The 25116-nt window shown below is 31.8% G+C and overlaps 1 protein-coding gene across 1 annotated transcript in view; it reads right to left on the bottom strand.

Moving 5' to 3' along the window:
* The window catches only part of Lrriq3 (leucine rich repeats and IQ motif containing 3), a 162601-nt gene that overhangs the window by 82539 nt on the left and 54946 nt on the right, over positions 1-25116 (bottom strand). The window contains exon 5 of the mRNA XM_076862816.2: positions 330-486. Within this exon, the coding sequence (XP_076718931.2) occupies positions 330-486 (157 nt within the window). The remainder of the gene's footprint in view (positions 1-329; positions 487-25116) is intronic.

Here is a 25116-nt window from a genome sequence, read left to right as displayed (position 1 = left end):
ATTATAAAACATTAAATGAATATACTATACTTTAATAACCTAAACATTTCTTTTTTGCTTTCATCTGAGTTTTATGTCACTATTATTATTTCAATAATTAAATAGATTAATATATTAAAGCACATATTATTAAATAATTATGATGTTATTAATGTAGTAAATTATGATGTAGTAATTAATTATATGAATTTCCTCATAGTATAAATAATAATATTAACAATATAATGGAAGATATTTAAGATTCAAGAAATTCTTACTAATGCTTCATAATTTAGGACTCTACTATCATAAGGAAAAATATCTCAAAATAATAAACTAACTATACTTACATGTTTCCAATGGGTAAATTCTTCTTTTATATTAGTTTCATCCTTGAAAATGATAGCCTTTGGAAACCCGTCCTCAGATCCTTTGGTTATGTAAACCCATTTTGCCTCATAGTCTCTAAAATTTTTTTCTCGGTGTCTTTTACACAAGAAGAAAGGACTTATTATAAGGGAAGAAAAAAACATCCATTAGGTTTTTGCCAGAAAAAAGGTAAAAATTACTCATAAATTTACTACATCTTAGATAGTACGCTGATAAATTCAATGAAATATTTGTTTTTCCTTAATACTATATCATTCTATGTAGGGACTGAGGATGTGTTTGTCAATATTCATCAAGGGATGGATGTGTATGAGAAATTTCTGCTACTATGAATGTACAAATGATTTTGTACTTATATATGTCTATGATTTTTAAAATATAATGGCAGGAAGAACACAACTAAACTATCAATAGGAATATAAGACACTAAGTGTGAAGTTGGATTTTTCTTCTCCAGTAAAGAAGTGCTGTAAGTACTTACTACATCACAAAAATTATATTTGTACTACATTATACATACTAGTACTCTTGATCAGTACTAGCCAACACAATGTAATTCTAAATTTACTGCTGTACAGCCTAAAAAACGATAAAAATAAATAAGTGAGGTTAATTTTGATACTATACTCTACCACAATGTGTCCAAAATATTACCCAATGAATAAAATTTACAAACTAACACCATACTTAATGGTAAAAAACTGAATGTTTTACCCTCTAAGATCAAAAACAAAGGAGGGATATTCCCTCTCATCATAATGAATATTTCACTAGAACTAGTGCCTAGTCAAGTAAGGCAACAGAAAGAAACACACAGAATGACTCATCTTTGAATACAGGTGCAAAATTTTTGAATATTAGAAAAAAGAATCCATGAAAGTAAGCAAAGTATAAGAACACTGTGCTCATGCATTGCAGAACTCATTGTATCAACAGATTGATGGAGAAAAGAAAAAGGTAAGGTTATATAAATAGATGCAGAAAAAGCATTAGACAAAATTTTTTTCAGGAATCTTTATTTAACAGTCTTTGTAAGAAAGGATCAAATTAAACCACACCCATACCATAGAAACAGATTACCAAATATCAATAACATTCACTCAATGTGACAAAACAGCAAAGTTATGTAAATTCAAATGATGAACCAGGTAAATTTATTGTTACCATTATTCCTTTTTTAAATTAATTTACCATTATTCCTTAATAGCAGAAGTACAACAAAAATTATCTAAGGGAAGCAAGTCCTACTTCTCATATGTTTTAAGTGGGAACCATTTCTTAATTCAAACTACTTTCATTGGTGACCCAGAAAAATAAGGTAAGATGTATTAAGAGAATAAAATTTTTAATGATTTAAACAAAACAGAAGTTTACTTCTCTCATGAACTATATAGGTTTATGGGTAGCCCAGTCTCAAAAACTCAATCTCATAAACTCATATAAGGACACTGTCATTGGTATTCCAGCGCAATACAAAGAGAACACATAAAAACAAGTGAAACATAATAACCATTTAAGCAAGTAAAGCAGAAATTGTACTCTACTCCTGATCACTTGCAAATGTAACAAAAATGTAATCAGATAGGGCTGGGGATGTGGCTCAAGCAGTAGTGCGCTCCTCTGGCATGCGTGCCGCCCGGGTTGGATCCTCAGCACCACATACCAACAAAGATGGTGTGTCTGCCAATAACTAAAAAAATAAATAAATATTTTAAAAAATGTAATCAGATAACACATGTAACACTAGAGAAACTTTTAAGATAATATCTACAGTTCATTCAGCTGACAAAAAAAAAAAGAAAGAAAAGAATGGATTTTCAAGCAAAAAATAGTATCCTGCAAATGTCCTATAAGTACTGCGTACTAACTGATTGTGCCACTGGAGCTCCAGTATCCTGCAAATGTCCAAAATGTACTTTGTAAAGAAAACTAATAAGTAGAGACAGATCATGAAGAAATAAAACATTAAATATATATTAAGTGAATTACTTTTTACATAGGCTAATCTGAGATAATATTGCTAAAAAGAGACAATAGCATCTCAGGGAAACATTCTATCTAGAGCAAACATCTAGTGCAAAAGTCCTGGAAGGAGTATCTTTGGTGAGGCAAGACTGCACATGCATGTTTGAAGAACAGAAGGAAAGTCACTGAGATGGGAAATCATTGCAGAACTTTAAATAGAAAAGTGGCTTTGAAAAAGATCACACTGGGAAAAGGAGTTCTGGAATGTAGATATAAATAATTCTGTGGAAACTGTCCTTGATGAAACAACCATAACCAGTGCAAATTACTATTATTATTTTTTTAAATTTAAAGATGTCTGGAAATTCTCCAAAGAAAGTGCTGCAAAATGAATAAATATTTATTCAAGAAAATCTATTCCCATTAACTTAATATTTTCATTTTCTTAATATATTCAAAAAATATATCAAGTCTCATAACAATGAGAATCTGTACAATTTAAACCACAACTTGCTCTTTATTCTTCCCTACCTTTCTTTTCATCCCAGTTCAGCATAACAGAAGTTCTACTGTGAATATGTACATGCTAGAACACAGAATCCCTCTTCCCTCAGGAAGCTCAAGTATCTCACCTAAAAGAGAAAGGCACCACATTTATCACATCTTTGCCCTAGTTCCATATTTCAGAGGTATTATCCCAGGCAAGAATGGCTAATGTCTGAAACTTTCTTTCCCACTTCAGTTCCCACTCAGGACAAAAGCTCTAACCTAGGTGCAATATCTACAGAACACAGAAACTGGAAATCCATATGCAACAAAATGAAATTGAATCCCTATCTCTCACCATGCACAAAAATTAACTCAAAATGGATCAAGGATCTAGGGATTAAACCAGAGACTCTGCGTCTAATAAAAGAAAAAGTAGGCCCTAATCTCCATCACATGGGGCTAGGCACCAACTTCCTTAATAAGACACCTATAGAACAAGAATTAAAATCAAGAATCAACACATGGTATGGATTCAAACTAAAAAGTTTTTTCTCAGCAAAAGAAATAATATGTGAGGTGAACAGGGAGCCTACATCCTGGGAATAAATTTTTATCCCTCACACATCAGATAGAGCTCTAATCTCTAGGGTATATAAAGAGCTCAACAAGATAAGCACCACAAAAACAAATAATCCAATCAATAAATGGGCCAAGGACCTGAGCAGACACTTCTCAGAAGAGGATATAGAATCAATCAACAAATATACAAAAAAATGTTCATCATCTCTAGCAATCAGAGAAATGCAAATTAAAACTACTCTAAGATACCATCTCACTCCAGTAAGAGTGGCAGCCATTATGAAGACAAACAACAACAAGTGCTGGCGAGGATGTGGGGAAAAAGGTACACTCATACACTGCTGGTGGGACTGCAAATTGGTGCAGCCAATTTGAAAGCAGTATGGAAATTCCTTGGAAAACTGGGAATGGAACCACCATTTGACCCAGCTATTCCTCTTTTCCGAATATACCCAAAGGACTTAAAAACAGCATATTACAGGGACACAGCCACATCAATGTTTATAGCAGCACAATTTACAATAGCTAAACTGTGGAGCCAACCTAGATGTCCGTTAGTGGATAAATGGACAAAAAAAAAAAAAAAAATGTGGCAGATATACACAATGGAATATTACTCAGCAATAAAAAAGAGTAAGATCATGGCATTTGCAGGGAAATGGATGGCATTAGAGAAGATTATGCTAAGTGAACTTAGCCAATCCCCCCAAAAAAAAACAAATGCTGAATGTCTTCTCTGATATAAGGGTGGTGACTCAAAATGGAGTTGGGAGGGAGAGCAAGGGAGGCAGATTACCTCTAGATAAGGAATAGGGGTGGGAGGGAAAGGGAGAGAAAAGGGGAATAGCATGGATGGTGAAAGGAGACCCTCATCATTATACAAAATACATGTATGAAGATGTGAATTTGGTGTCAACATACCTTATGTATAATCAGAGATATGATAAATTATTGTATAATGGTGTATTAATAATTGTAATGCAAATAAATAAATAAATACATTTAAAAGAAAAAAAAAGAATTCAGAAACTTTGATTGCTCTTACCACAACTCACTTGTGGGGTGGAGACTCACGTGGAATTGTCACAGTTCAGCACTTTGCTTATGAAAGAAAGGTGTTACTGAGAACTATGCCACTGACCCTCCCCCTGCTCTACACAAGTGGCACAGGGGTTCTACTCAGGAATAAATACAGCATATCTGGAGCCACTCTGACCTTACAAAGAGAACTGACTTTATGGAACAGAGTATCAGGGGAAGTTCAAGCCTAAGAGCATTATTAAAACAATGAAATTGTGCAATTAAGAGGAGGCTGGTGGCTCTATTAGAAGAGAAAGAAAACAGTTGACTAGTTTGAAGTTTACCAAAAAGAATCAGGGAAAGAGATAGCTAAGAAGAGCACTTCCAGGGTCAGAACAAACTGCAAAGACTGGCTTCAAAGTTACTTAGTAATGGGGCCCAATTTAGAATGTACCAAACTATAGAGCAATTTATGTCCCACAGCAATGTCAGTAACAATTGTGCAATAGAGTGGCAGTTAGTGGAGGCCTACTCTGGGTATGGTAACAGAGGAGTACAGAGAATTTAACAGAGAAATCAGGGGGAAAAAAAAAAAAGAGACAAAGAAGGCCCTGCTAATCCCTGGAGTAAATGCACATGGCCAAACATGAACCCTCTAATGAGCACTCTCAGAAGCTGCACAATTCGGGAAATACAGATTTCACTAAAATAAATGAGCCAAATTATTAAATTAATAAATAAATGAGCAACAAAAATCCTGGGTGGAGGTGCAGTATACTGGTTTGTTTAATTTATAATCTAAAATGTTCAGTTTTCAACCAAAAGTTATGAGACAGGCAAAGAAACAAAAAATGTAAATATAGACAAGAGTAGGCAACCAAAACTGCCTATGAAAGAATCCAGATGACAAACTTAACAAAGACTGCAAAGCAGATATTATGTTTAAAGAAAATGAAGCTTTAAGTTGTGGTGACAAAGCCTTTTTCGAATACAGACTCTCATTAAAAACAAATATTAAAATAAGAGTCAAACAGAAATTCTACAACTGAAAACAAAAACAAAAACAAATGAAAATCCTAACTAAAGTAGCTCAATAGTAGATATAAATTGGAAGAAGAAAGTATTGGAAAACTTGAAAAGTCTGATGGAGGTTATGAAATTTGAAAGAACAAAAAAAAAACATTAAGACATATGAACCAACCCACAAACAATTGTTGGACACTATTAAGTTCACAACAAAGAGCAATGGGAATACAGAGGACAGAAATGATGGAAAAAGGTAGAGAAAATATCAGAGGAAATAATGATAAAATTTCAAAAACTTGATGAAAAAAAATGTATGTGCATATCCAAGAAACCAGTGAACTCAGAATTTTTTTAAAGTCACATTCAACACATCATAATAAAACTATTGAAATATGAAAAGAAACAAAAAAAACATTGAAAACAGCAAAGGAAAAATTACTAGTCATATACATAGGAGTTGCCATGAGATTACTGACTTTTGATAAGGCACAAAGAGTCCAGGAGACAATAATATGACATAGGGAAAGGGCTGCATAGAAAAAAATCAAAGCCAAAACCAACAACAACAACTTCAACCAGAATCTTCAATCTGGTAAAACTCTTTAAAAACTGAACACAAAATAAAAGTTTTTCGAAATCAATAAATATTGAGAAATTCACTTCTATCAGAGAAGCCTTATAAGAAATGTTAAAGGACGTTCTTTTAAAAGCTGAAAGAAATCACATTGGACATTAATTTGAATTGATGTGAAAATACTTGATAAACATAATTATATAATTTCAAAATACTATAAATTCATATTTACTTTCTTCTACTAATTTAAAAAATTTATATACTTGTATCTCTAATATCATATAAATATATTTGACAGTAACAGTATGAGAGACAGGTGATGGCAAAGCTAACTCAAATTTATAGAAATAAATGAAAAAAAAAACCCTAGAATGATAAATAGGATCATTAACATAACAAATTCTATGAGTATATATATTTTATTTTCTCTCTTCAAAAGGACATAAAATTTTATAAAGTGATAGTCATAATAATGAACTATTGAGTTTAAAACATATATAAATGTAATATATAACATTAACATATTAATGTTATAATATTAGTAGTACAAAACAGGGCAAAGAAATAATGCAAATAAGTCTGAAAAAGGAAATATCACAACAGACACTACAGAAATAGAAGGCTTTTCTTGGTTGGTAGACTTGTGATGGCGTCTTCTATTTCGCCACTTGAAATTGATCTGTTTAAATTGTGTATATCATCCTGATTCAATTTGGGTAAATTATATGACTCTAGAAATTTGATGATGCCTTTGATATTTTCTATTTTATGTAGTACAAGTCTGTATTTCTGTAGGTCTGTTGGGACATTTACTTTTTCATCACGTATTTAGTGATTTGAGTTTTCTCTCTCCGTCTCTTTGTTAGCATGGCTAAGGCTCTGTAAATTTTATTTATTTTTTTCAAAGAACCAGCTTTTTGTTCTGTCAATTTTTTACTTGTTTATTTAATTTTAATTTTCTTTTTAAAAGATAATGATTTGCATAATAATTTATTTTTATAATGGCTGATAGAAAGTAAAGCCAAACCATAAAAATAAGTCCTAACCATTCCTCAATCTGTAAATGTTAAAATTTAATTTTACTTTTAGTGAAATTATTTATTCACTTGCTTTTCTATTCATTGTTCCAACATTCTTTCATTCAAATAACATTGTATTAGACTCTGGGGATATGTTGATTAAAAATCTAAGGTTAGTGGTCTTAACATTGGATGAACTACTCATGGGAGTTTTTTTTCTTTTATTAATATGAATTATTTTTAAAAATAAAGTTTTAAAGAAATAAATTATTTTATATCAAAATATTTTCTTTTTTAAAATATATTTATTTTTTAGTTGTAGTTAGACACATGCCTTTATTTATTTCTTTTTACGTGGTGCTGAGGATCGAACCCAGGGCCTCACACATGCTAGGCATGCGCTCTACCACTGAACCATGACCCTAGCCCTCAAATATTTTCTTTATATTTTCATCTCATTTTATTGAGGCTGCTCAAGCAATATTATAAATTGGCTTTTTAATATACTACTAGCCAAAAAATCCGAGTTTTCTGGTTGCCTTAACAATTACAATTCTATTTATAAAACTGTACATAGCTCATGAATTTGAAAAAAATGGATAGTTGTACAAGTTTGTTCAGTCTTTGACAAATATAGAAACAAATGAAAAATATCTTTTAATATTCTTTCTGAACAACATAAGTCAGCCTAGAGATCACAAGACCAAAGAAATGAGAGTGAGAAAAGGGAGTCTTGGATCTTCCATGGAATTATTTAGATTGCTTCTAATATTCCAAGAATATAGACTATAAAAGAAAAAAATTTAAAAGCTATGGCACATATCAGAGATTAACTTGGGGATAATAAACTCAATGAATTTGTAAACTTTTATTTGAATGCACATGTATAGGTTATACAAAAATAATACCTATAGATTTTATTATTTTTATTCTAATTTGTTATATGTAACTGCAAAATGCATTACAATTCATAATATGCAAACAGAACACACTTTTTAATATCTCTGGTTGTACACAAATAAGAGTCACACAATTTGTGTCTTCATACATGTACTTAGGGTAATTATGTCCATCGCATTCCACCATCTTTCCTATCCCATGTCCCCTTTCTTTCACTCCTCTCCTTTACTCTAGAGTTCCTCTAATCTTCCTATGCTCCTCCCAATCCCATTATGAATTAGCATCCTTAAATCAGAGAAAACATTCAGCATTTGGTTTTGGGGATTGGATAACTTCACTTAGCATTATATTCTCCAACTCCATCCATTTTCCCGAAAATGCCATGATTTTGTTCTCTTTTAATGCTAAATAGTATTCCATTGTTTATATGCAATATACGAACCCTTAGCCATGCTAATGAAGAGAAGAAGAGAGAATACTCAAATTACTAACACACATGACAAAAAAAGGAAATATCACAACAATCACTACAGAAATACAGAAGATAATTAGAAATTATTTTTGAAAACTTGTACTCCAATAAAATAAAAAATATCAAAGGCATTGACAAATTTCTATAGTCATATGAATTGCCCAAATTGTATCAGGATAATATATATACAATTTAAAGAGATCAATTTCAAGTGATGAAATAGAAGATGCCATCAGAAGCCTACGAAAATCCCAGGACTGGAAGGATATACAACTGACCTTTAAAGAAAAAGTAATACCAATATTCCTCAAATTATTTCATGAAATAGAAAAAGAGGGAGAACTTCTAAACTCTAGGCCAATATCACTCTTATTCCAAAAAAGGCAAAGACACATCAAAAAAAGAAAACTTCAGACCAATATCTCTAATGAATATAAGTGCAAAACTACTTAATAAAATCTGGCAAATCAAATACAAAAACATACAGTGGCTCAGAAGTAGAGCGCTCACCTATCAAGTGCCAGGCCCTGGGTTCAATCCTCAGCACCACATAAAAATAAATAAAATAGGGCTAGGGTTTTGGCTCAGCAATAGAGTGCTTGCCTAGCACATGAGAGGCCCTGGGTTTGAACATCACCACCACATAAAAAAAATAAATAAATAAAATAAAGGCATTATATTCAACCATAACTAAAAAACAATTTATATATGTATAAGTTGTTTTTTAGTTATGGTGTACTAACTTTTTGAGATATATATATACCCCACGATCAAGTGGGATTCATACCAGGGATGCAGGCTTGGTTCAACATACAGAAATCAATAAATGTAATTCATCACATCTAGACTTAAAGAATCATATGATCATGTCACTAAATGCAGAAAAATATTTTGACAAAATACAGCACCCCTTCATGTTCAAAACACTAGAAAAAACAGGGGATAATAGGAACATAACTCAACATTGTAAAAAATATCTATGCTAAGCCCCAGGCCAACATCATTCTAAATGGAGACAAATTGAAAGCATTCCCTCTAAAACCTGGAACAGGACAGGATGTCCTCTTTCACCACTTTTATTTAATATACTTCTTCAAACACTAGCCAGAGCAATTAAACAGACAAAAAAAGAAATTAATGGGATATGGACAGGAAAAGAAGAACGCAGATTATTACTATTTGCCAATGACATGATTCTATACCTAGAAGACACAAAAAAATTCACCAGAAAACTTCTAGAGCTAGTAAAAAAATTAAGCAAAGTAGCATAATATAAAATCAACACCCCTAAATTAAAAGCATTTCTATATATCAGTGACAAATCTTCTGAAAGGGAAACAAAACCTTCCCCATTTACAATAGCCTCAAAAAAATAAAAAAACCTTGGGAATCAAGGAAAGAGGTAAAAAACCTCTACAGTAAAAACCACAGAATACTAAAGAAAAAAATTTCCTTTGATTATGGAAAGACATCTCTTGTTCTTGGATAGGCAGAATTAGTATCGTCAAAATAATCATACTAACAAAAGCACTATGCAGATTTAATGCAATTTCTATTGAAATCCCAATGACATTCCTTATAGAAATAGAAAAAGCAGTCATGAAATTCATCTGGAAAAATAAGAGACCCAGCATAGCCAAAGCAATCCTTAGCAAGAAGAGTGAAGTAAGTGGCATCACCATACCAGATCTTAAATTATACTACAGAGCAATAGCAACAAAAACAGCATGGGATTGACACCAAAATAGATTTTATTATTCTTAAAGGAATCTGTGATCACCTTAAAAAATTAAACTTTGAAACAGATATTAAAATAAAAAGAATGATAATAAACTCAAGAAACTGTATAACTTGAAACAATAAAACAGATGAATTCTCCAAGATAGGAATTTGTTTCACTGTAGGTGGTACTCAATATTAGAGAAATTTGGAAGTACAGAGATAACAAAAAAAAAAAAAAAAAAAAAAAAAAAAACCACCCACATAACACTGCCCTTTACCTGGAGCTCTTACCCTTGCTTCACTGAAATTAAATAAGGTTTCATTCAGTCTATATTACTCTGAAAAAGTGATATTATATATTAAAGAATACTATCATAGCTTGAAATTTGAGACTAGAAAGACATATAAATGAGATTATAATGGATCAGAAATAGTCCTCTAAAATAAAGACATGAACTAGTCAACAAGGGCCAGGTAATAACTTAGGCAATTTAGGAAAGAAAAATAAAAGTCTTCTCTGACCAATTAAATGTCACAATAAATTATTGATTTAACTATTATTTATAATTGAATACACAGATATTATTAATAATATTGAATATTTTTAAAAGCTTGCAATCTCAAGTTCATAGTTAATTATCTAAGTTCAATGGAAAACTACTGGGAGATGAGCATAAAAATTCAAAGGAAGTACTGATCACAATAAGTTTTCAGTGAGAAAGAACATACATTTAGCATACTTTCAAAATATCTACAAAATATTAGCTGCAAAGAGTGTTAAAATTTGGATAGTAATGAAAATTTGAAGTCACTGTGTAAGTATTAAGATTTTATGATAATATGTAATGTTCCCTTAATAAATAATAAACTTCATATACATGGAAAACAAAAGAACTATAATTCAAATAGTTATTATTTTAAGGAAATATAGTTGCCCTATTATAGACTTAGATAGTAGTTCTATTTGTCCGTAAAAAATTATTAGTTTTCATACTTTCAGTACTTTTCTACTGTAAAATGAAGAAAAACAAAATAATGAAAAAATTAAAATTACAATCAGCAAAATAAAAATTATCATCTTTAGTACATATGTACTTCAAAAGATTTTAAAGAGAGTTTAACCCAGGAACACATAAAAGATTATAATTTTTTTAAAGAGAAAGAGAGAGACAGAGAGAGAATTTTTTAATATTTATTTTTTAGTTCTCGGCAGACACAACACCTTTGTTTGTATGTGGTGCTGAGGACCAAACCGTGGCCGCATGCATGCCAGGTAAGCGTGCTACCACTTGAGCCATATCCCCAGCTTAAAAGATTATAATTTTAAGGGTAACTTTCACAGTAGTTGAAAGTAAAAGTGAAGACAGATACAATACAATTGGAAATATTAGTTTTCAACATTGCCTTTAAATACTACCTTCAAATGCATTTACCCATGTGTCTCATCCCACTAAAAACTTAATGACAACTGTCTCTTCCAGAAACTTTAAAAAAAAATGTAAGCAAATTTTCATAAAATCTTATTTTACAAGATATTTTAATAGTAGCATTATTACTAGTAGAAATAATAGAAAACATTATCTTTATAATATTAATATACAATGTAATTGTCAATTACTTTTACTAGTAATACAATTATAAAAAACATAATTCTATATACCAATTGACATGGCAATTCAAATTCTAGAAATTGTTCCAAAAATATTATGCATAAATATATTAACTGAAGAGGTATCTCCATCTTTTTTATAATTTCGAGAAAACAGAAACAATATTATTATTCAAAAAGATGGGAGACATTCAAAACAAATCTTGTTTTGTAAAAAACTAAATATATACATGTATATATGCACTTATTTAAAAATGTGTATTTATACACAATTATCAATCATTACTATTCATTCTTTTTATGAATACTGCCAAATTGCCCACTCTTACATTTGTTCCATATTTTTATCTTGCTCAAATGTATATAAATTTTTGCTTTTGCTGGTATACACATGGAATTTTGTTACATTCATTTCTTTATAACTATTTTAACTTACTACATTACTGAAATGTTTTAAATTAAACAGATTTTAGAAATAACTCATTATTTTTAACTGCAAAATATTTCTTACTGTCTTTTCATAACAAATTTTCAATGATGGACACAGAATGTTTTCAAAACTAAAAATAACAGTATATATATATTTTTATTTCTCTCTCCCTTTGCCCACTCCCCCACACACACACATGCACTTATGCGCGCGCGTGCGCGCGCACACACACACACACACACACACACACACACTTTAACTTTGTAGTATAAATTTCAAGAAGTGTTATTGATGGTGTAAGAATATTAGTCAAGATTCTCCAGAGGAACAAAATCAAAATGAAGTAGATATACATAGAAAGGGAGATTTATTTTAAGGAATTGGCTCACACCATTGTGGAAGCTAGCAAGTCTGAAATCCACAAAGCAGGCCAGCAGGGAAGAATTGATGTTGCAGTCTTAGTACAAAATCTGCAGTTTTAGAACTCAAGCAGGGATTCTATGTTGCAGTATTTTGGCAGAAATACATCTTCAGAAAACCTTAGTATTTGCTACTGATTTGATGTAGCCCACTCACATTATGCAATGTAATTTGCTTCACTCAAAGCCTATGGATTTAAATGTTAATCACACCTAAAAAATACCTTCACAGAAATATCTAGACTGGGATTTGACCAAACAGTTTAGCAACATCACTTAGCTAAGATGACACATAAAATAAATTATCCCAAATAGTATAACATTTTTATTATTTTAAATTTTTAAAAAATCTGCCATTTTGCTTCTTAAAATATCTGTAGCAATTTTCACTGGTAGTATAATTCCCCTTTCCTTAAATCTTCCTAAGAATTATAATCACACTTTAAAATATTTTTCAATTTCTTAAGGAAAAGTTGAATCTCATTAGTGCTTTAATTTGCATACCTTGACTATTGATCTAGTTAAAAATCTTTTCATAGGCATGTGGGTATATTTTATTTCTCCTTCTCTGAGGTATCTGTTCATATAATTTGTTTTTCTATTTAATTTGTTTTGCTTGATGAATTTATATAAGCTTTTTATATGTTAACATTCTTTAATTTCTATTGTCATATTCTTTCTAACATAGTTAAATATCTCCTTTATAGCTTATAAAAACTATGAAATGTCTCTCTCACAATAAGGTTACAAAAATATTTAGCAGAATTATTTTCTAAAATTTTATATCTAATGCTTGAACCTATTTGAAATGTCTTTCATGGTACATGATATACAAGCAGCAAAAAAACCCAAATTTTGTTCATAAAGATAACCAATTTTGCCAACACCAATTATTAAACAAACCATAATTTCCATATAAAGTTCAAATACTACTTGATTACTTTGAAATCTATTTATGCACATGGCATTATGATTTATTAATGTTCAATTTTGAGTCTATACCTGTTCCTGATACAGGACAAAAATGTTCATTTTCTTTACAACATGTTAGAATTAAAATTATATAAACCTTATAAAATGGTGTTTTAAAACCTTTTCCAATAGATAAGACTAGTCTAAACACTATTATAAATTTGTGTATTAAAGACTAGATAGAATTTAGCAATAAAATAATCTAGAAAGTATGCTTTTATTCAATGGTAGCTTTTAATTCTATTGTTTGTTCATTGGTCTATAGAACTATTAAATTCTTTTTGGATCAATTTAATAGTTGTATTTGCTTAGATATTATAGTCATTCTGGTAAATAGGTGCCATCAAAAATTTCAATGTTATGGAAAACAAAGAAAATGATTTTCTTGTTTACTATTGAAAACAAAGGTAGTTGTATCTGGAAGTGATATGGCAAAGGCTCAGGGAATTATGGCTACCTCAGGTCTACCCTGGCTGCTTACTCATTACCATTTATGGAAGTTATCAATATGGCACACCAAAGTGGTTAAATGTTTTACTCTAGATTTTAAATGTTGATGATTTCATGTCTAGTGAGTTACATGATTTTAAACTTATTTTTAACTGTGGATATAGGTCAGTTCTTATTGGTTTCCTTATATATTTTTACTGGACTGGGCCTATCTATTTTATTAGTCCTTTCAGGCAATAAGCACTTATTCCAATGAAAATGCAGACACTTTCATACTAAATTAAAAATAATAAAAGATAAGTTCTAACTATGAGAAATATACAAGAGAAAGTTTAAACTTTTGTTTTATTTGTTGCATGCCATACAAGCACTATTCCACTGAGTTACATATCTAACCTGACACTTTAAAGTAAAAGAATGGAGAAAAATATTCCATAAAAAGAGTAACTGTATACTATACTAACATCAGACAAAACAGACATTTAGTTAAAAATGTTATTGGAAATAAAAAGGAAAGTGTTATATTGATGAAACGATCAATTTTTCAGTTATACTTAACAAATCAAAACACCTACCTAACAACAAGGATCCAAAGCACATGATGTAAAAGCTAATACAACTGAAGAAAAAAGTAGACAAAATTCAACAATAAAAGTTGTAGACTTAAATGTTACACTTTCAATAGTAGGTGGAATAACTCCAGAGTAAATAAACAAACATAGAAGATTATGAGAACACTATCAATCAACTTTATGTAATTGATATTTATAGAATTAGTCCATCCAATCACAGAATAAAATTTCTTCTCAAACACATGAGACATTCTTTAGGATATATCACATAAATAATGCTATAAAATAAGTATCAACAAATTTAAGAAAAAAACTATATCAGTAAAATATGTTCTATGATCATGATGAAATTATACTGGAAATTAAAAATGAGGGGAATTTCAGAAAATCAAAAATAGTGGAAATAAATAATTACTTTTCAATAATTCATGAGTCAAAGAAGAAATCATAAAGGTAGAATATTTTTGAGATGAATGAAAAGAAAACACATCAGAATTTGTGAGAGGTACCCCCCAAAATGCCTGGATGGAACTTATAGCTGGAATTGGTCATGTTAGAAGAAAGATCTCAAGTCAACTGTCTACACTTCTATTTGAGATTTTTGTAAGGAAAAACAAAAGAGTAAATTAAATATCAAGCAAAATGAAAGAAATAAAGAGAGAAAAATAGTGACATAGAAAACCAAAGAAATAATTCAAAAAATAGTGAAATAATTGATTCCTTAAAAATATAAACAAAAGTGTCAAATCTCTAGATAGGCTCATCAAGAAAAAAAAGAGAAGTCATAAATTACTAAAAAACTACATTATTAATGATTTAATTAATCATTAATTAGTCATTTATTTTCTCAGGATACCTTTAATATCTTGAGAAAGTATCCTGAGAAAATTTTAAAAAATAGTATTATCCCAATAAATTGGAAAAGACAAATTACTCAAAAGTCAGAAATAAACAAAATTAACATAAGAAGAGAGTCAACTACTTCTGTAATAAAAAGAGGAAATAAATTTATAATTTAAATTACTATAAAGGAAAGCTGCAACCAAGATAACTTCACTGATGAGATTTACCAAATATTTAAAGAAGAAAAAATACAAATTCTTTATATTCCTTTCCATAAATGTAGGATACACTATTTCCCAATTCATTTTGTAAGGCCAAAGTTTTTTGCCACCCTCCTAGATGCTGGCTTCACTTTTGGTAGCACAGCAGTGAGCACCTTCCCAGAGGAACTTTCTGGCATTGTAGTGGGCCTCTTATTAGTAATCTCAAGAAAAAATAATCCTACAGGCATCTGTGAAGCATAAATAGATCTAATAATATATACATATTTTAGAAATAGCAAATATTCCTCAGGATTTCTGGTTATGTGGTTGGTATTATTCCTTATTTTGAGCAATAATGAGTCATAAATACCTTCTACCCATTTCTCACAATATCATTTTACTTTTATTATTCCAATTTCTGAAAGGCATACTGGGAAAAGTGTTCTTAGTCATTATTTTTCCTGACTGTAAAAACAAAACTCTAATATCCTTCCTTCTATTTCCTCTCTTTAAAATCCTTCAGCAGAAAATGTCAAAGATGAAGGGGGAAAATACTTTGTTCATTTTCATACTGTAACGCAAACCAAAAACTGTTGGAATAAGAAATATTTAGAGTCTTATTTTTGATTCTCAATCTGATTCCTCATTTACTTTCTCTTTAAGCAATAATAAAGTTTGTTTCCCTTCTTATTAAAATATATTAAGAATTATTAAGGCCGGGTACAGTGGTGCACGCCTGTAATCCAGCTTGGGAGACTGAAGCAGGAGGATAGAAAGTTCAACGCCAACCTCAGCAAAAGTGAGGCACTAAGCATCTCAATGAGACCCTGTCTCTAAATAAAATACAAAATAGAACTGGGAATGTGGCTTAGTGCTTGAATACCCCTGAGTTTAATCCTTGGAATGCCCCCATTGCCCCCCAAAATTATTTTAATGTAATATTTATGTTTGTTTTACATTCATGTTTGCTTTTATTTCGAAACAACAGCTCCTATAGAATAGGAGATATCTGTTTTCAAATATCTGGAAATATATCACATATATGTAATAGAACATACATCTAGTATAACTATAAGGAAAAATATCTTTTGTTTAAAATTTTGTATTCTTTGCCATCCTATTCATGACACTTTTTGTAGTTAAATTATCAACCGAACAAAGTAGCTTACTTACTAAATTACTACAGCAGCTACCATACAAAACCAGTAACTTTGTTTGGACTATAAAATTTTATATGTAAATGAAGGAAGGAAGAAGAATGGGAAGGCAAAGGGGAAGAAATTAAAGGTGAAGAGAAGTCAGAGTGGCCACTCTCCATGCAGTTTTAAAAATCAAAATCATTACTGTCATCCACAAAGTAGTCCTTTATTCCTGTCACAATCACTGCTACTGAATTTCTCATCAATTTCTCCCTATTTGTACACTAAATACATTTTATTCAATTTTTTTTCTCTGTAAATAGATTTTATACTGTTGCTTGAAGAATAATGACAAGAAAAAGTCTGTAAATGTTCAATACAGATGCATATTTTTCTAAATTTTGGCCTGTGGTTGTTGTTGAATTTGGGGATACAGAACCCATGGATATAGAGGGCCCCACTGTACTATAGGCAGGTAACAGGAAGAATGTAACATCTGACCATGGAGTCCCACTTATGTAGGCTTACATTCGAGCTTCTCAGATACATTCATTCACCTACTCATTTTTTATATAATTTTTTATTTGTTCTAATTAGTTATACATGACAGTAGAATGCATTTTGACACATCATATATAAATGGAGTATAACTTCTCATTCTTCTGGTTGTACAAGATGTAGAATTACACCAGTCATTTAATCATATATGCACATAGGGTAATAATGTCTTATTCATTCTACTATCCTCCTTACTTCCACATTCCCGTTTCCCTCCCTTCAGTCCCCTCTGTCTAATCCAAAGTACCTCTATTCTTCCCTAGCCACCCCCTTATTGTGGATTAGCATGCAATCCAGGCTCTTATGACTCATCTAAACTCTTTTAGTAACCTAATCTTGCTGCTTATAGTCTTCCTTTGTTACAATTTTCACTCTAGATAACTTATAGAGTGACATCTGATGATTATCTTGTGTTTGCTTAAACTCTTATAATGGCTTGCCAATATCCATGAGAATGGACATTTTTTAACATTGTGTTATAATTATTAGTGAATATTAATTGCAAAATGAATGAATTGCATTGTGACATTTCCATACATGTATATAACTGGCTTTCATCATACCCCCACTCTCCCCCTGAACCTCTTCTTCTCTAATAGTCCCCTTTTTACTTTCATTTTCTTTAAAAAACAGAAATATTTCTTGATTTGACAGTTGATTGCATAAAAATAAGAATACCAGTGTCTTTCATGACTCAGAGATAAATAACAATACATGTTGCTATAGTGTGATCTTAAATGTCCATCAAAGGTCCATGTAGACTAAAGACTTAGTCCCCAGACTATCGCTATTTGGTAGTGGTGAAAACTTTAAAAAGTTGAGGCCCAGAAGGGAAAACAAGTAGAAATAGAGTCGCTCCACCTCACAGAGCTTACATTATATCTGGTGATACAGATAATTACATAGACAACTGCAGGATTCTATGGTAAGTGTTTGTGATAACCAAACTGTATGTTATCACTTGCAGGATTTTAAGTAAGCGAATAAAATGACCAGACATCTATTTTTGAAAGATCACTCTACGCTTCCTATAGAAAATATAATTGAAAAGGAGCAAGAAATCCAAGGAACTTATCCCCCAGAGTCAAATAATGCAGACAAAACCAAACACAGCAACAATGATGATAATATTTTTTAAATAGCAGCTAATGAGAATGTAATATCCACCTTTGCTAGGTGCTATGTGCATTATATTCATGATTTCAATTCCCACAAGCAAATAGAGAAATAAGTACTACTATTAGCCCCTGCTCTTTACAATTTTACAGATGAGGAAATTCATGTTCAGAGTAGTTAAGTAATGTGCTCTTAATAGAACAGAACTTTAAAGAAAGCAAGAATTTCCAATCAGTCTGTCTTGAAACGCTGTGATGTATTATTATTACTGATTTCTCTCCCCACAAAACTCATTCAAACTATTCACTCATGCTGAATGCCCTTAAAGAAATTGTGTCACCCTTCTGTGCTATCTTTTGTATCTCAGTCATGACATGAATGGTTTTGCTCTGTCACATGTTCCTATCATTATATGCTGCTCCCTCACTGGAATCTATCAGCAGTGGGGTCAACCAATCTCAGACTGAAACTTCCAAAATTGTGATTCAAACTAAACCTTTTTCTCTTTGTAAGTTGATTTGTTTTAGTGACAGAACTATACCATACCACTTCTTATAAGGAACTTGTGCATCCATGGATTTTAGTAGCTACTGAAACAAATCTACTGATACTAAGAGATGACCTTATGCTGCCTACCTCTTAGTCACTTTATAGCCATCTTATTGATCATATCAACTATCAAGGTTTGGCAAAGTTTGTGTTCAACTACCCCTAATTTTACTTCATAGTGTCCTAAAGTACAAAAGTAGTGATGTTGGGAAATTTTATTACACTTTATTGTTATAATTGTTCTATTTTATTATTTTCTTACTTTATGCTGCTATAACAGAATAACACGAATTGGATACTTTATGAAAAACAAATATTTAGTTCTGAAGTCTGGGAAGTCTAAGATTGGAGGGATGCATTTGATGAGGGCCTTCTTACTGCATCATAGGTTGGTAGACGTTGTCAAATGACCAAAAATGATACTAGAGATTCAACTTGCAGCCTCAAGCCCTTTTTCTAAATAGAGTTTAATTCATGCATGAGAGCAGAGTCCTTGTGACATAAATATATCCCACTCTGTGCCACTTACCAACACTGTGCACTAGGGATTAAATTCCCAGCGCATGGAAAATATATTCAAACCATAGCAGTACTAATTTTCCAAACTTATGTAGGATGGATAAGAAAAATACATGTTTTAATAATTTTATGAAAGTAACAACTCATAAACTATTCATCATCACACTATTAGAAAACTACCAGAAACACAAGTCCTCTGAGTTTGATGCTCTTTTCTAGACCTACTATGAATTTGAAAAGAATTTGGAGATATTCCACTATTAAAACATAATAAGTTACTTAGATTTTCCTTAATTATATTGATATTAAGTAGCTAAGTGTAGTACTTTTCCTTTTTTTTTCCTTTTGGTGCAGAGGATAAGGAATTGAACCCAGAGCCTTAAACATACTAAAGAGTTGCTCTACTACTAAGCTATTACCAAAATTCCCTATTTCTCTTACTTTTAGAATGTATTTTTTATGAGTCCTCAATTTTTCTCTATTTTACATGAAGTAATTATTTATCTTATAGAGAGTTGTTCTAAGAACTGAGTGAGATAATAAATATAACTGTATTTATAAGTTTAAACATAAGAAATTTTAGTAAGAATAATTTAGTAGTAATCAAGTACTTGTAAGTTATTTATATAATATAAAGTAATATATAAAGTTAGTGTACTGTTATATGTATTCAATTATATACCATTATGTGAAAATAATGCTTCCATTAAATGTAAATTTCATGAAGGCAATGGCTTTGAATATTCTATTTATTGTTATATGTTCAGGACCTAGAAAGTGCCTACCTTATAGTAGGCATTCAATAATTGTGTCTAGAATGTAACAATGAAAATTAGAAATTGAATATCCTGCATTATATTATGACTATGAGAGAGGGAGGACACTTTTGCATAATTTCATAATTTCACCAAAACTAATTCATAAGGGCACAATATTTTCCCAGGACAACATAAATGTTAGCAGAATGAGAAGAATGTTTTAATTGGTTAGAATCCATAAGATGTAACCCTATGTTCTGTTCTATAAATTATGAGCTTTTTAACCTCAGAAAAGTTATTTGTAAGATTACTTATAAGATTAAATGAGAAGGATAAAATAAAATGTCTGGCATCCTATGCAAAGCCAGAACTTGATATAAATCTTCTGATTTAAATCCACTGCCAACTTTGGATAACACCAAAAAATTCACAATAGTTAAGGATACTTGATTATACCAAAATTTTGAGAATTTTATTTTCTAATAAATGAAAAAGAAGGTGAATAGTTCTTTACAAAAGTTACTTATAAAAAAATTAAAAATAAGGAAATTTTATTTTATACATTCAAACTCTAGTTATCCATGCTTCTCACTGTAAGATAACAAGAAAATTCTAAAAAATTCATTTGAAAAAAATTTTTAATATATTGAGATATTAATTTCTTTGATCAGTCATCAAAGATTATAGTCAATGATGATAAAAACATTTGAAAGTACTACACAAATCCAGATAATTTGAGATTTAATAATAACATGTGATGCTAATATGACAATGATAATAAAGATTAATGATTTTGTCAAAAATGCTAATCACTTCAGAAGAATTTTCAAGTACCTAACATATTATCTAGAAAATGAGGTAAAAATCTTTTAAAAATGCATGCATTATTGATTTAAAAAAATTGCTTGTGGCTTAATCATCTTTTGGGTTACTGTGACCAAAAAACCTAACAAAAACAAGTTTGGGAGAAAAAGTTTACAGTTTCAGAGGTGTCAGTGCATAGACTGCTAGCTCCATTGGTCTTGGCCCAAGGTGAGGCAGAACATCATGACAGAAGAGAAAGAAGGAAGAAACCAGCTTAGGATATGGCAACCAGAAAGCAGAGCGAGTTCTGCTCACCAGGGACAAAATATATATCACAAAGTTATATCACAAAGACCTACCTCCTCCAGTCACACACTACCTATCTGTAGTTACCACCTCCTTAATCCATTCAAGTGAATTAATACAATAATTAGGTTAAGGATGTCATAACCCAATTATTTCACTTCTAAACTTTCTTGCATTTCTTCACACATGAGTGTATAAAGGGACAGGTAGATAAGAATGGTGGAAACATAAGGTTAAGAGAATAATTCTATAAAAATGGACCCACTTTGCTGTCCCCAATATGCTTTCTTTGCCAAAAAGCAATCCACCTGCAGCCCTGCCTGGCCTAAGTGAACAGGTTATGTCACATTCCTCAGCAAACTGAGGCAGGGGCAAAGTTCAGGCAGGCTGTGTAGGTAATCAATGACAACTGTTTATCAAAGAGAGTACAGTGGATTGTTAACCTCCACCATAATGCTCCTGGGCATGCTGGGTTGCTAACAATCAACCTCTGTGTCCCTGCCCTTGGTCACAGATACAGGGAAGAAAGAGAAGACAATAATTAAAGTGGGGAGTTCTAGGGTCTATAAAAGAGCAAGATGTATCCACTCCAGTGGGTTCCAAAGGCTCCTTCACTTCAGAAAAGTCTGACTTTGTCACTTTCGTAAATAAAACTTGCTTTCTATACTTACCTGGGCATTTCTTGGGTGTTTAATCATCAACACTGGGGAACAAGAATCCATTCCTGATTTCTAAAATCAGTATCAAGATTTTGGGAAATACCTCATATCTAAAACATTTTACCCTTGGTCCTCCAAACCTCATGCCCAGCTCACAATGTAAAATATATTTAGTTCATTTCTACAAATCCCCATAGTCTTAACAGTTTTAGCACTGCTACACAACAAATTCAAAGTTTCCTCTAAGACTCAAGGCAAACTATCAGCACTAGCCCCTCTAAAAATCAAAAGATAGTTATATATGACCAATTTATAAAGGTATATAGTAAAGATTTCCATTCCAAAAGAAAGATAAAGGGAAAGAGAAGGAAGGCATGAGACCAAAGAAAGACCAAAATATAGCTGGGCAAACAAGTTCTGTATCTTCTTGTCTAGCATTTGGGGCACATGGCAATGTGATGTTCTCTCCAGAGTGCTTATATAGCTCTGCCCCTATGGCCTTACTGGTTGCAGTCCACTTGGCAGCTTCCTTGGATTGTCTCTGCTAGATTCCTGCAACTTTGCTAGGGAGGCATTGACACTTTTGGCATTTCTTAATCTCCAGGGTCTCCAATGCAGCTTTGGCTTCTTTCTCCTATCACCGTGGATCACCATATCAGGGGCAGTTTACAGGTACACCAACCCCACTGCATTTTGCCTGGTCTTCCAGGTCTCCCTTTGAAATCTTTATGGAAATCTCCATGACCACCTAATTTAAGCACATTGTATATCTGCAGAATCAGCAACTTGAAATTGCTGTCTGCCAGCACCTTAATCACTAGCCAGGTTTCCAGGGACAATGGCTGCAGCAATTTTGAATGCCTGTGTGGCTAAATTTTGTAAAACAACTTCCTATCCCCTGCTGTGTAAGCCAGGTGTGTGTGGCCCCCACACCCCCTTTTCTCAAAGGAATTTCTGCTTTTATATCTTTGAGTCTGAGATAGGTGTGAGCTTGCCCAATTCTGGAGATTCCTTCAAGCCTCTTTCTTATTGTCTCTGGGTAAATTATTTAGCATTTATCTAGAGGCTGTAATGTATTTAACAACCTCACATTCTTTAGCCATGATTTTATTAGCAGTTTTCTGGCCAACCTGCAAGTTTTACAAATCTTTCTGCTTTGTTTTGTTTTTCATTAGCATAATAAACTTGGCTAAAATCCACCACCTATGTCACTCTTTGAAGGCTATACTGCATTTAAATTTCTTCTGCCAGATTAATTAATCCATTACCTTTAAATTCAGTTTCACAGAAAGTCTAAGGACATGGAAATATTTAGACAACTTCTTTGCAGAACATAATGCAAATGGCCTTTAGTCCAATTTCCAATAGAGTCCTCTTTTTATGAGTAAAAACCTCATAAGCACAGTTTTTACTATCTACTGTCCGATCAGCATTCTGGTCTCCTGAGCTCTCACCAATCTCTCATTAAGCTCTGCTTACAATGATCTAAAATGTTTTCAGCTTGCGTATCTAATTTTTTTTTTTCAAAATCTTTCCCCTTAATTTCAGAAACCTTCTGAACCATATGGTCAGATTAGTTACAGCTATCAGCTATGACCACTCTTATTTTTTTTTTGCTTGTTTTTTGCGGGGGGGGGGGGGTAGATTGGGGGGTGGGTGGGGGGGTTACTATCTCTTTAGTGGTAATTTGAGAATGAGTACAGACCAACCTGAATTTCCAAAAATTCCTACAGTTTTGATAAGGAATACATTTTGATTATAGATCAACTATTTTAGTTGGCTTTGTTTTGCTGTGACTAAAAGACCGAAAGAGGACAACTTAGAAGAGAAATGTTTATTTTGGCCCATATTTTCAGAGTTTTAGTCCAGAGGCAGCTAACTCAATAACTCTGGATCCAAGATAAGACAAAACATAATGGTAAAAGGGCATGGCAGAGGAAAGCAACTCAGGACATGGCTATCAGAAAGTAGAGAGACAAAAAGAGCACTCCACTTACCAGGGACAAAATATAAACCCCGAAAAGCACACCCTCAAATACCTACTTCCTCCAGCTACACCCTAATTGCCCAGAGTTAGGGCCCAGTTAATTAATATATCAGTTGATTAATCCACTTATTAGGTTACACCTCTGAAAATTCTTGCATTGTCTCACACATCAGCTTTTGGGGGACATTTCATATCTAAACCTTTTAACACCTAGGTTATAGTTTCCAAGATCTGCAAAGTACCTACAAACATCCATCTGCTTTCTATTTCTAAATTTTTTTTTATCTCTTTATCTTTGTCCTTTTCTTGTCCTCCATCTTTCTATGTTGTTGTTGTTGGATTTTGGGGGATTTTTTGCTTGTTTTTTGTGCAGGGGGTGTTGCTATCTCTTTAGTGGGAATTTGAGAATGAGTACAGAACAACCTGAATTTCCAACATAATATTATTTTTCAAATGAAGAAAAATTCCTACAGTTTTGATAAGGAATACGTTTTGATTAAAGATCAATTGGGAAAAATTGATATAATTTACTACATTACTGTCATTTAATTAATTCATTTTACTATATTAATTCATGTACTACTACAAAAGTAATATATCCTATATTCATTGTGGTTTTGCTATATCAGGAAAGCTTGATAGTTTTTTTTAAAAAAGAAATTCATATCTTTCCTAACATGTGTCCTAACTTATGGTATATGGTGTCCAAAAGTGTGATGCTTACATATTCTTTTAGAACCCACTATGGGGTGCATAGCTGACTGACTTCTGCCCAGCTACTGCTACTTTGAAACTTACCACTATGTTTGCACCAATACTTTTCCCAACCAATGACTGAGCACATCAAAAGTAATCATGCTGGCCCATTTATGCCTGATACTGAATTTCTCCAAAGTACAAATTTGTGTAGGAATTCCCAATTGGCTTGATTAAGATTTTTTTTAATTATGTCACTCTCTGAGGCTCTTGCTGTCCAATCCTTTTTTCTCTTTGCCTTCATAAATATCAGATTCATATGATACCAAATACTCTCCCTGCCTATTCCTGTACTTTCCCTTTGGTTCATCAAAGGCATTTCCTCAATATAT

This window comes from Callospermophilus lateralis, chromosome 7 (assembly GCF_048772815.1).
Source record: "Callospermophilus lateralis isolate mCalLat2 chromosome 7, mCalLat2.hap1, whole genome shotgun sequence".
Taxonomy (NCBI): domain Eukaryota; kingdom Metazoa; phylum Chordata; class Mammalia; order Rodentia; family Sciuridae; genus Callospermophilus; species Callospermophilus lateralis.
This window is presented reverse-complemented; position numbering and strand designations above follow the sequence as displayed.